We start from the raw sequence: 14,095 nt of genomic DNA on the forward strand, positions 1-14,095 counted from the left end.
CCTTTCTTGAAACTTGAAACCCTAAAACAAACACGCCTAAATCTTTCATTATGGGCATGAATATCATTTAGCCGAATAAATTGCATAATACAACAATAACAACAAAGCCTTAGTTCCAAAATGATTCGGAATCGACTAATACGAACCATCACACGAAACCGTGAAATCAAATCGTGTCAGCGACATAAATTCTTTCCCTCCACTTCGTCCTGTCCACTGTCATATTTTCCTCAATCCCCAATAAACTCATATCACTATATTCTAAGTTTGCTTATGCATTCCTCTACCCCTTACCATTGCATCCCTTTGCCACTCATCAATCCTTCTAACCGGTGCATCAAGCACGGTTCGTCTTACATGGCTAAACCACCTTAGAACAGAATAAATTGCATAAAACAAATGAAATTGCACTGGAGTTTTCTTTTGGAAAACTAATTAAACATCACAACTAAGCTATCATAATTTAGAGTCAGATTTTTTGTAAGAAAGTTTGGTACTTGTAGCATTATATAGAAACATAAAATATACAACATCAATAAAACTGCTACAATATTATCAAACAAGAAACCTAACATGAACACAACATACTTATTTCACTTGATTCATCCTGATTTCCATCCATCAATTTCTCTTGATTCACCTGAACAGAATAACAAGTCGTTAAATATGTTGTACAGATACGGAAACAGATTACAGATACATATACGGAAACAGAAACATTATTTCTAAACTATAGCCTTCATAAAATAGTCTTCAAACAAAATCAATCACGGATACGAAAGAGACACGAAACACTACTAAAGATAAGTGTCCGTGCAACATAGGGAAACTCGACTTCTTCATTGTAAATTACACCCATGGCCACTGAACTTTATCTATTTTAACATTATGGTCACTCAACTTTACACCTTCTCAACTTTAACTAACTCTTCCAAATGACCTTATAACTACCTCAAAATGAAAATATTCAAAAATTAAAGTTGTTTAGAACGATATTTACCATGAAACCACATTTTTTATTTTTCAAAATAACATTTTTTTGGAACTTTCTCTCTCTAAAAATTCACTCTCCCTTTCCTAACCAAACAACACCGAAATGACCTCAAAACGAAATTTTTCAAGAATTAAATTTCCTTAGAATATCATTAACTCTTTTCAATTTTTTATTTTGAGACCGTCAACGGTCGTTTAGAGGCGTTGAGTAGCCACCGGTGTTTAAAAAAAATAAAGTTCAGTGGTCATACCATCAAGAATTGAAGTTCAGTGACCATAATGTTAAAATGGATAAAATTCAATGGCCATGGGTGTAATTTACCTGTTAAATATGTTGCACAGATAACGAATACAGACATGAAAAGTGACACCATAAACGTTATTTCTAAACCATAGCCTTCATAAAATAGCCTTCAAATAAAAACACGAAAACTGACACTAGAAACATTATTTCTAAACCATAGTCTTCATAAAATAGCCTTGAAACAAAAACACGGAAACTGACACTAGAAACATTATTTCTAAACCATAGCCTTCATAAAATAGGATTCAAACAAAAACAAACACGGATACGAAAGAGATACGGGCACGGACACGCAACACAAAAACGCTACTAAAGACAAGTGTCCGTGCAACATAGGAAAACTCAATTTCTTTTGTGTATTCATGCATCAAACATGTTAAAGATAAAAATAAGTTACCTTTTTCGTTCCATTAGACCCCTCACGCGTTGCAAAACGCGAACAAACTCGCAAAACAAAGTGAAATCAAAGGCGGATTGATCCTTATTCTCATCTGCACCCATTTTAGCGTTCTGCGAAGCAGCAGTACACGAGCTCTCGCAGATGATGAAATCAAAGCCGCCTAACATTTCGATGAACCTACTGATTTTGCTACTTGTTAGCTTCTGTATATCTTCTACTTGCTCCAATTTCCCGGTTTGTCCACTCGTGCTCCACCATGTTTTCAGCATCTTCCGTTTCGTTTCGCAATGTTCGACCGAAACAACACCCTTCATATGAATCCCAAGCCGATGTAAAGCAAGCTCCGCACCACCTATTCCGGTGAAAAGCGACAACATTGTTATTCCTTCTGGATACATGGACTTCAATACAGAGAGCTGATACGCCAATGCGTCTATCTGGAACGAGTGTTTCAGCATGTGAAGTCGTTCGGACAAAGTAGTGCCACTGGTTTGAGCATGATTTAGTGGGTACCCGAGAATAATTTCCAAGTATTCCGGATCTAAAGGACCCAATTTCCGTGGACCGACCCATATAAGACTATATTTTTCACAGTAATAGAGAATCTCTCTCTTTTGATCAGACGAAAGCACACCTCGAGCATCGGTTATTATCTCTTTAAGCTTATCACAGAGCTGAGGTATTCCGTTTGTTACACAACTGATGTCACTCAACTTCGTCCGGGTATCCCATGACGGCCACCATTTCTTTGTATGTGGAACTGCTTCCTCTATGGACATAGGCGGCTTTGGATGGATATAAGACCGATTTTCAGTAGGAAGATTGTGCACGTAACCTTCTTTCCTACTCAATGCGGAGAAGAATCGAGTATCTACAAATTCAGCTTCAATGCCGTATAAGAACTGAGATATTTTAGTCCAAGTGCTGAAAGATACAGTAGCAACGTTCCCGTAGAAAAAGTACGGAGGTTTCGCTACCAAGCGATCAACACCCTTGGAAGATTTAGATTTTGGTGCTTTGGGAATTCCGAACAGAGTAGCTTCCGGGTCAACTTTTTCTTCGACAAACGTAGGATCGAAACTGGACCTCAACTCAGCAGTATACTCTTGTCTCGGCCTTTTGCCTTTATACAGAGTAGCTTCCGGGTCAACTTTTTCTTCGACACACGTAGGATCGAAACTGGAGCTCAACTCAGCTTGTCTCGGCCTTTTGCCTTTATCTTTTTTCTTGAGGCCGATATGCTCTAACAGAGTAGCAGAAGGGTCATAGTCCTCCCCGTCCTCTTCTTTTGGCCGCTTTCCTCTATAAAGTTCCTCCATGATCGGATTCCTCGTGGGAGGCAAAACTTCTTGGCTTAAATCTTCAGGTTTTAGTTCAATACCACTCAACGGAAATTCTAGTTTAGTTTCTGTGCCTGCATTAACGGATCCAGAAAACCCGGAAGGCCCTACTCCGAAATGTTTTGAGGGCTGCTGCAGAAGATTAGAGAAAAAAAAAATCTTAACAAAGAGAACAGATGTGCATCGGAAGACACGGTGATCAAAAGAAAATAATAACCAAGCACCTGTCTTTTAACGAAGTACTCCTCGCCTGCTTGTTCTGCACAAATTGCGTTAGCTAGCTCTATAACTGGAACGTCTGTACCTGAAAGACGAACACAATAAAGTAAATACTTCGTAACAAACAAAAATGGAGGCAATTCCGGGTGGAAAGAATATCATCACTAAAATGAAAAACGTTACGACAGTAAATACTCACCAAACCTGTCAATTGCTAGTGAAATTTCACTCTCGGAGAAACCCAGTTCAAATAAATCGAGTGTTTTCGCCATTGCCCCAAACAACACGTCGTTACTAATATCCTGGAAATTAAAATGTGAGTCGGATATTATTAGATGCCACTTACGTAATATATACGAAAACAAATCATAAATACTCTTACATTACATCCATGCTACTCCAGCAATCAGAAATGGAATATAAGGGCAGCCCGGTGTACTACGCGTCCCCGCTAAGTAGGGATGCAAGTGGGACGGCCCCGTCCCCATCGGTGACCCGCCCCGACGGGGATCATCGATAAGAGTCCCCATGGGACGGGGATGTGGATAATTTTATCTCCCGTGACGGGGATGGGGTGGGGATGGGGAATGGTATCCCCGCCCCGTGGGGATCCCCGATCCCGCCCCGTTAATCCCTGATGGAGAATCCCTGACGGATCCCTAATTATTCCCCATTATAATTAAAATTATACTTTAAATATTATAATTTATAACATTTAACTTAAATTAAATAGACTTATTTTCAAATACAAAATTAAATGGGATAAATAAAATATTAGCCAAGGACTAAATGAATATTTTTTCTAACCTAAACCAAACTACGCGTATCTCTACCATTTTTTCGAACAAAACCTAGAATTAGAAATACTTTTTTTTAAAATATAAATGGTGATTCCCCACAGGAATGAGGATGTGAAATAGGAAAAATGTATTTTTAAACGGGGATGCGGATCCGCGCGGGGACGGGGATTGGGGACAAATATGTCCGCGTCTAACTCGCGGGGATGGGACGGGGAATCCCGACTAGTCGGGGACGGGGATGGGAAATGCATTCCCCGCCCCGCCCCGTTTGCATCCCCACTGCTAAGGGGAGGGGTCCCACCACAAGGGTGTATTGGGGGGCAAGCCTTTCCCTGCCAATTTTTTGGTAAGAGGCCGCTCCAAAAACTCGAACCCGTGACCTCTCGGTCACACGACAACAACGTTTACCGTTGCGCCAAGGCTCGCCCTCTATCAGAAATGGAATATAAATGCCATAAATCTTAAATTCTTAACGATAAACTCGACGCTGTTTAACTTTGGTTTCAGCTATGATCTTTTGTCCGAAAACCAGCAAACCGATTTTCCGAAAATGCCATAGGTCATCAAAATTTTACCACACATTGACAAGCCAAACAAAATGTATACTATAAAATCAACATGAGGTCATTCTGCCCGTACCTCCTCAGTTTTAGTTTTTTTCGAATCGACCTCAGGCTCATCATATGGTTCTTCATCATATTTAGCAGCTAATTGGGAAGCAGTAATGAAGTCAACTATTTCATCTACCGGGGCGTGCATACCTGGTAATGAGAAGAAATCAGAGACCAAACAAAAAATAATAATGAAAAATAAAAAGCCGAATCTTAAGAATACCGGATTGGAAGATCAATGCGGAAAAATTAAATCAAAGCCTTTTTTTGCTCGGAATAAAAACATACCGAGCTTTTCCATTGCAAAATCAACTTCTTCTACAGTGAAATTCATCTTAAGTAAGGATTCCCTTTTCTCATCATAAGCATCAAACATATCCGGCTCCTACAAAAGATTTAAAATTCAATGAAACCAAATGATAATATTAGCTGCCCGACTAGACGAACTGCGACACAGAGAATGAGAGAATACATAATAACAGAGATTCTCTAGCAATGCTTCCTAATTACGAAAAAAAGATCTTGAAATGTGAAAGAAATGGTAAGATATACATAATAACGGAGTTCGTTACCTCTTTTGGCACGATAAATATGGATTGATCGACGTGATTCCTCGCATCCTTCTCATCAAACAGATTATCCACGGAATCTGGTGTCTCAGAGTTCGACTTTTGATCATCCTATTTGATTTGTAGGAGATCAACTATTAGCATTTAGCAGCTAAAACTTCAAAAAGATTTGCTATGAATGGCATATGAAAAAATAAGTCGAATTTTTTTTTTATCATGCGATATGAGATATTTCATCAAAGTTGATTTTGCAAATTCGATTATTTCTAAGAAAATTTAGCTAGGAAACGGCAATGGAAACGGACATGAAAAGCAGAAACGCTAATGAAGAAGAGTTTCCGTCTTTGCAAATAGATATCTTTGACATGAAATACAAGCAATTTTGAGATCTCTACCGTTTTTTAAAATTGCTTGCAGTTTATGCAATTATCTTCCTAACAACGAAAAGAAAAATTCCCGTAAACAAAAGCACTATGTCATAAATTTGTAAATTGCTCACAATATTATCTTTTTATTTTGCAAATATTATATATATCTTCAATGTGAAATATCCGCAATTTTAAGATCTCTAATATTTCGGGAATTACTATGCAAATACCGAAATACATTCTGAACAAAAAGCAAAAATCCTCATAAACTACTATGCAGCTTTTTGCAAGGCAACAAATAGAGGTGACAATTTCTGACACGAAAACACGGTTTACAAAGACAACCCGGCTGACACGACATGATTGACACGAAAATCATTTTTCTAGCATTTATAACATGTAAAACCATATAAAACATATATATGAGATAACATGATTTTGACACGAAACACGAAATTTCCACCTCTAGCAACAAATGATTTTTCAAGAGAAGAAGTTGACCAAGAAAAACAACGAAAAAAAGTTCAGAAAAAAAAACTCGAGAAAAACGAAATTGTTGATCACTTACCGAACATTCCATGAGAATCTCCAATAACAAGTCAACATTGTCTTCACCTATACACAAGAAAAAACAATATTATCATCTCATATAAATCTCAAAAAAATAAAAAAAACTATGTGAAAGTGATCTAAAGAAGTACTCCCTCCGTTTTTTATTATATGACGTTTTAGCTTTTTTAATTTGTTCTTTTTTATATGTCGTTTTGTATTACCAATGCACTTTTAGAATTATTTTCTCAATTAAGCCATAAAAATTAAGAAGAGAGAATTTTTGCATAGAAAGTAAAAATTTAGGAGAGAGGTATTAAGGGTAAATTAGTCATTTTAATAGTGGAATTAATGTTGCATTGGTCTTGATGAAAAACCTTAAACGATTTATAAAAAAACAATGCAGGGAGTATAATAATAATCGATGCTATCGGGTCTAATATTATTTCCATTATCCATGTCGTATTTCTGCCAAATCTATATGCAGAATGTATTGTTGTTCACTATATCCATCCATACCTACACCAAACTAGATCTATTAAAAGCTCTATCCGAGTTACGTACCATTTTCTTCAATTACTTTGTCGACAAGAGACGGTGAAAATCCCATTCCGGTAAGGAACACTTTTACGTTGCTTCTAGATGAACTTGCAACATTGTCCTGAAATAATTTAAAATTTAAATATTCGAGTTCACGTTACAACGAGACATGCTTAACCAAAAGAGATGTGTTAATACTCTTGATGAACATTAACGTACTAACGATATATAAACAAGAACAACAAAAACAATAACTTCGTACTAGTCTACGTGTATAGATAGGTAATAACAAGAAGATCCATGAAATATTAAGACCCCCCGTCCCGTTTGTTTGCCGGAAAATATTGTGCAGTTGTTTAGGAAAATAAATCAACGGAAAATTTAAGGTTAGTCAACTGAAAAAATATATGAAGAAAGAGAAGAAAATATTTTACTCTTTTGAAAACAAGGGCCACTCACCACTTCTTCCCGTTTTCCGGTGTTGTAGCCAAACAACAACAACAACAAAGCCTTAGTCCCGAAATGATTCGGGGTCGGCTAACATGAACCATCATATAAAACCGTGAAAATCAAGTCGTGTCAGCGACACAGATTCGCTCCCTCCACTCCGTCCTATCCACTACCATATTTTCCTCAATTCCCAATAAACTCATATCACTCTCGATCACCCTCCTCCAAGTTTGCTTAGGTCTTCCCCTACCCCTCACCACTACATCCCTTTGCCACTCTTCGGTTCTCCTAACCGGCGCATCAAGCGCTCTACGTCTCACATGGCCAAACCACCTTAATCGGTTTTCTCTCATTTTATTCTCAATAGATGTGACCCCTACTTTTGTCCTAATTATTTCATTACGCACCCGGTCCTTTCTCGTGTGACCACACATCCATCTCAACATACGCATCTCCGCCACCGACATCTTATGGATGTGGCAGTGTTTCACTGCCCAACACTCCGTACCATATAACAATGCTGGTCTAATTGCCGTCCGGTAGAATTTTCCCTTCAATCTATTAGGCATGCCGGGATCACAAAGGAAACCCGTAGCACTCTTCCACTTCGACCAACCAGCTTTAATCCTATGAGCAACATCTCCATCTACTTCTCCATCCGTTTGGATAATAGATCCTAAATACCGGAAGCCATCCGAGGCCTGAACAACTCTCCCATCCAGGGTGATTGTCCCTGCCTCCCTACTCCTACGGCCGCTAAACTTACACTCCAAATATTCTGTCTTACTTCGACTCAACTTAAAGCCTCTAGATTCTAGAGTTTGCCTCCATAGTTCCAACTTCATCTCCACTCCTTCTTTCGTCTCATCAACCAACACAATATCATCTGCAAACAGCATGCACCATGGTATACCATCTTGAAGTGAACTTGTTAGTTCATCCATAACGATGGCAAAAAGAAATGGGCTTAGTGCGGAACCTTGATGCACTCCAATCGTAATAGGAAACTCTTCAGTCTTCCCAACACTAGTACGTACACTCGTGCATACTCCCTCATACATGTCCTTTATGATGTCAATATATTTCCGCGAAATGCCTTTCCTTATCAAGGCCCACCAAAGTACTTCCCTTGGTACCTTATCATATGCTTTCTCCAAGTCAATGAAAACCATATGCAAGTCTTTCTTCTTATTTCGATAGTGCTCCATTAATTGTCTCATTAGATGGATGGCTTCCATAGTTGATCTTCCCGGCATAAAGCCAAACTGGTTTTCCGAGATCTTCACCGTCCTCCTTAGCCTTTGTTCAATCACTCGCTCCCAAAGTTTCATAGTGTGACTCATTAATTTGATTCCCCGATAGTTGGCACAATCTTGGACATCGCCTTTGTTCTTATACAAAGGGATTAAGGTACTTTTCCTCCATTCTGATGGCATCTTATTGTTTCTCCAAATTTTGTTGAAGAACGTCGTCAACCATTCGATTCCTCTTTCTCCCAAACATCTCCAAATCTCAATAGGGATGCCATCAGGTCCTACTGCTTTCTTCAACTTCATCTTACTTAATGCCATTTTGACTTCACCCTTTTGAATTCTCCGCAGGCATTCATGATTTATCATATCGTGATGGATACTTATATCTCCAACATCTTGTTGGCGATCTCCATTAAATAAGTCATCAAAATAGAACCTCCATCGTTCCTTGATATCCTTATCTCCAACTAGGACTTTCTGGTCCACATCCTTCACACATTTAACTTTTCCGAGATCTCGCGTCTTCCTATCTCTCATCCGAGCAATTCTATATATGTCTCTTTCCCCTTCTTTCGTATCCAATCTTGTATACAGATCCCGATTCACCTTTGCTCTAGCATCTCGTATGACCTTCTTTACTTCCCTTTTAGCCTCTTTGTATTTTTCGTAGTTCTCGTCACTCCTACATTTCCCCAATAGTTTATAGGATTCTCTCTTACTCTTTACTGCTTGTCGTACTTCTTCTTTCCACCAAGATGTGTCCTTACCCGGTGGCATGCTACCTTTAGATTCCCCTAGAACTTCCTTCGCTACTTCCCTTATACTATGCTCCATCTTATTCCATATCGAATCTATATCTGAATCCATATTGCAAGTCCAAATATCTTTTTTGGTCATCTCATCCACAAATTTTTGTTGATTCTCCCCTTGCAATTTCCACCACTTAATCTTAGTCTCTACTTGAGGTGTTTGTTTTCTTATACATTTCCTACTTCGAAAATCTAGCACCACTACTCTATGTTGGGTTGTCGTACTCTCACCAGGGATCACCTTACAATCAATATAACTCTTTCTCCAAGCACTCCTTACTAAGAAGAAGTCAATTTGGCTCGCATTACCGCCACTCCGATAAGTCACTAAGTGGGATGTTCTCTTCATAAACCATGTGCTCATGATACTCAAGTCATAGGCTGATGCGAATTCCAAAATATCATTTCCTGCTTCATTCTTATCTCCAAAACCATACCCTCCATGAACACTCTCAAACCCATCTCGCCTAGAACCCACGTGTCCATTGAGATCACCCCCTAGTACCATTTTTTCATCCCTAGGAACCTGTTGCACCACTTCCTCTAAGTCATCCCAAAAAGCTTGTCTTATAGACACATCTAATCCTATTTGTGGCGCATATGCACTAATGACATTCACAACCTCATCCCCTATCACTAGCTTAACACTCATAATTCTATCGCTCTTCCTAGACACCGCTACTACCTCATCAATATACTCCCTATCAATAAGAATACCTACTCCATTTCTACCCTTATCCTTTCCTGAGTACCAAAGCTTATAACCCCAAGGAGCTATCTCTCTAGCCTTGGCTCCAACCCACTTGGTTTCTTGTAAGCATAATATATTTATTCTCCTCCTCTTCATAACATCTACAATTTCAGCTAATCTTCCTGTCAAAGAACCTATGTTCCATGTCCCAAAGCGTAACCTACTACCCTTACCCCTACCCCTACCATTACCGTGGACTAGCTTATTTACCCGCAACCCTTGCATATTTGACACCACCCCCGGGTCCTGGGGTGGCGCGCCGCTTCGGGGCGACGACCTAGCAACCCTTGCACATTTATCACTACACCCGGGTCTAGGAAGTGCAGCGCGTCGCTGAGTAGGGAACGCCCCAACGGTATTTATATTATGGTTCATGTCATAAGATGTGGCTAAGTTTTACGCTGGCCGCCACAAACCTACCGCAACCCTCCTCCTTTGTCCGGGCTTGGGACCGGCTGTAAAGGCCACCAAGTGACCCTCACAGGCGGAAAATAATTTATTTTCCAACAAATTTTTTTTTCCTTGCCCAATATTTTCTGGCAAACAAACGGGACCTAAGAAACATTTGATAACGATGAATATTCATGGAATAAACTCAATAATTCTAAGTTCCTTCTTAACTCAAATCGATTGCTTAATATAAATAAACATGATTTCCATCCTAATTGGACTAGAATAATTGCCACAGCAACTTCTACTACGGAAGGAATCTAAATGCGTTGAGAGGAAACGGGAAGGAAAGAACAAAAAGAAAAGCAATGCTAAATCACTGAAATACCAAAACAAGGGAAGGAGAACACTGACACGGAAACAGATACGGAAACGTTATTTCCAAAACATAACCTTCATAAAATAGCCTCCAAACAAAAACGGACAAGAGAGGGACATGGACACGAAAGATAAACGCTAATAAGGAGAAGTGTCAGTGCGGCATAGTTTATGGAGCTGAATGAAAACTACATACTCATCACGCCACCCAAGTACGACCCGAAAACCATAAAAACTGAAGAAATCAACTAATTTACAACACTATAAACTTATCGCAAATCATTTTCCAGATTCGACTTAGTGTGCTTAACAAAATGCCGTTGAGCAAGAGGAAAAATATTATATTATTTTATATTTTATATTACAAATACAATTTTGGCAATATATAGGAATTTAAATGTGTTGAGAGAACGGCAAGGAGTTAACAAAAAGAAAAGCAATGCTAAATCACCGAGAAATACGAAAACAGAACCAAAACAAGGGAAGGAGCAATCAAGCTTCACATCAAATAGCTTCCAACAAATTTACTCTATGCCTAGGTTGAACAGACACCAAAAACGTTATTTCTAAAACATAACCTTCACAAAATAGCTTTCAAACGAAAATAGACAGGGACACGAAAAACACAGAAACCAACTAATTTAACAACACTATAAACCTATTGCAAATCACCGAAATACGAAAACAGAACCAAAAAAAAGGGGAGTAGCAACCAAGCTTCACATCAAAAATCTTCCAACAAACTTACTTTATGCCTAGGTTGCACAGATACCGGAAACGTTATTTCTAAAACATAACCTTCACAAATAGCTTTCAAACTGTTGTGCGGATTTAACGAAAGATAAATAAACAAAAGTCGAAAACACAGATTTACGTGGTTCGCCAACGTTGTGTTGGCTAATCCACGAGCAGAAGGAGAATAGCTTTTATTAGGAGGCAAAAATCGGATTACAAATTAGGTTTACAGAATAGAGTATTTATAGCACCCACTATATCTAACCTAATCCGACTTGGAACCCACGATGTCGCCACGATGTCGAACCCATATAGAAAACCAAAACACAATACTAATCCGAATAGGAAACAAGATATACCGTCGGGCCGGGGGCGACTCCGCCCCCCGGACCCCATGCCAGGGGGGCGCATCGCCCCCCTGGACCCCCGACTCACTGACCGGGCAGCGAGACCCCGTTGCTTCCTGTCGTAGTGTGTTATCCTGATTCAAGGCATTACGACACAAACAAAAACAGACACGGACACCAAAAACACAGAAACGCTGCTAAAGGTAAGTGTCAGTGCAACATAGTTTATGCTGCTGAATGAAAACTACATACTCACCACACCACCCAAGTACAACCCGGAAACCATAACGAGTGAAGAAATCAACTAATTTAACAACACTATAACTTATTGCAAATCACCGAAATACGAAAATAGAACCAAACCAAGGGAAGTAGCAACCAAGCTTCACATCAAAAAGCTTCCAACAAATTTACTTTATGCCTAGGTTGAACGGACACCGAAAACGTTATTTCTAAAACATAACCTTCACAAAATTGCCTTCAAACAAAAACAAACACGGACACCAAAAATGCAGAAAACCCTACTAACGGGAAGTGTCAGTGCAACATAGTTTATGCAGCTGATGAAAACTACATATACATAGTAACTACCCCCCCCCCCCCAGGTACGGCCCGAAAACCATAACAAGTGAAGAAATCAACGAAATACGAAAACAGAACCAAAACAAGGGAAGAAGCAACCAATCTTCACATCAAAAAGCTTCCAACAAATTTACTTTATGACTAGGTTGCACAAACACGGAAATAGACACCGGAAACGTTATTTCTAAAACACAACCTTCATTAAATTGCCTTCAAACAAAAACAGACACGGACACGAAAAACACAGAAAAGCTACTAAAGAGAAGTGTCACTGCAACCTAGCTTATGCAGCTGAATGAAAACTACAAACTCATCACACCACCCAATTACGACCCGAAAACCATAACAACTGAAGAAATCAACTAATTTACAACACTATAAACTTATTGCAAATAGAAACATAAATGAATGTACCCCGAATTGCCTCGAGTATACGACATCTGATGGCAAATCAAACTGCAACGTCTCAGGCTTCGGTATGATGTCATTGATGTCTATATTCGACGAACCCTCGCCGTTCTGATATGTTTTCGTCTTCCCCTGTATGTGCAAATACATGATTAGAAGCTGCAACTGTCTCTTTGAACAAATTTATAGACATTGCAATTTGCACCATACGTACCATTTGAAAACAGAAGTTTCAGGTTTCGTTTAGGCAATGTAGCACCACAAACGGCGTCGTATTTCAGTCCCCTGGAACATAAATCTCCGTTGAATTGAACATAATTTGGGAATTCTTCTCTCAAAATCTTATACAGCTTTTTTTGTAAACACAAAGAGCTAATCTTTTCACATCAAAAACATGCAAATCATCTGAAACTTTCACATCTGAAATCGAATTATACTCTTCTCTTTCGTTTCTTATTTTCCCCCAAATTTCAGGCTCAGGAATTTGAAAATTGCATAAAGAAACATGATATAAAGAATGGAAATTTACAACCCCCAAAATCACAGACTAAAAATGGAAGAGCTAAACTCTCTCGCAAAGATTGAGTCAATTAGCTGTGAAAATTCAATTTCATAAAGAAAGCGAAATTTAACGTCACCGGATTTGTCACCGGTGATGATAAGAAGAAGAGGATCAAAATGCAGGTGAATTGAGACTGTTTACGGTGTACCTGGCCTTGCCGGAGGACCGGAGTGTGGAGTGCAGAACCACAAGTACAGTGGCCTCAATGCTTGAACCGGAGAACCAAAATTAAGAGTTCCGACAATTTGTGCCGACTAGGCGAGTTATGTCAGTGACTCAGATAGTGAGTGAACTCGTTTGCCACTTTGACCTTAACTATGTCGTACTGTCTCGTATCTTAAGTTCTTCCAGCAAAATCCAAGTGTTCAATTTATACTGCAGTCCTTTTTTTTTTTATTTCTTTTTTTTTATTTTTCCCAATTAAGTAAAAAATTTATGTATAATTTTAGGTTCAGCCACATTTTGAGTAGTCATGCCATGGGTCTTCATAGCCGCAATCTTATTAAAGCTATTAAGAGGCTTAGACCCTCATTTGATATCCTTGAGTTCAGCCACATTTTCCGGGAACAGAACCGTGTTGCAGATCACTTGGCGGCGGCAGGCCATTAGGAGGTGTTAGGTGTTTCTACCCTTACCGTTCCCCTATCGCTCTTTCTCCTCTTCTTTTAGAGGATAGGATTGGAGTTAGTTTTCCTAGACTAATCCCGGTGTAGTTGCTTGTTTTGCTTTGCTTTGCT

At 39.1% G+C, this 14,095-nt stretch overlaps 1 protein-coding gene across 2 annotated transcripts; it reads right to left on the reverse strand.

Annotated features, from left to right (window-relative positions):
- Positions 1-435: 435 nt before the first annotated feature.
- LOC136220124 (probable inactive DNA (cytosine-5)-methyltransferase DRM3) lies at positions 436-13,685 on the reverse strand. Of its 2 annotated transcripts, none has more exons than XM_066007825.1 (12): positions 13,507-13,685; positions 13,011-13,081; positions 12,803-12,928; positions 6,718-6,814; positions 6,173-6,219; positions 5,240-5,347; positions 4,956-5,052; positions 4,696-4,817; positions 3,456-3,558; positions 3,262-3,341; positions 1,695-3,166; positions 436-640 (listed from the first exon to the last, which is right to left on the reverse strand). In XM_066007825.1, exons 2-12 carry the CDS (start codon positions 13,011-13,013, stop codon positions 637-639), a joined length of 2,259 nt encoding a protein of 752 aa, XP_065863897.1. In that variant the 5' UTR covers positions 13,014-13,081; positions 13,507-13,685; the 3' UTR covers positions 436-636. The 2 variants fall into 2 exon arrangements, with proteins under 2 accessions (XP_065863897.1, XP_065863896.1); XM_066007824.1 differs by having other exon boundaries at positions 1,695-3,169.
- Positions 13,686-14,095: the final 410 nt, after the last annotated feature.

Source organism: Euphorbia lathyris, chromosome 2 (assembly GCF_963576675.1).
Source record: "Euphorbia lathyris chromosome 2, ddEupLath1.1, whole genome shotgun sequence".
In the NCBI taxonomy this organism is placed as follows: Eukaryota; Viridiplantae; Streptophyta; class Magnoliopsida; order Malpighiales; family Euphorbiaceae; genus Euphorbia; species Euphorbia lathyris.

Bases quoted from the DNA above. Each gene is read 5' to 3' on its own strand.
- LOC136220124 (XM_066007824.1), bottom strand. The intron at 6,220-6,717 runs GTACGTAACTCG...TCTTGTGTATAG, and splicing joins CAAAGTAATTGAAGAAAATG to GTGAAGACAATGTTGACTTG. The intron at 5,053-5,239 runs GTAACGAACTCC...AATCTTTTGTAG, and splicing joins TATTTATCGTGCCAAAAGAG to GAGCCGGATATGTTTGATGC.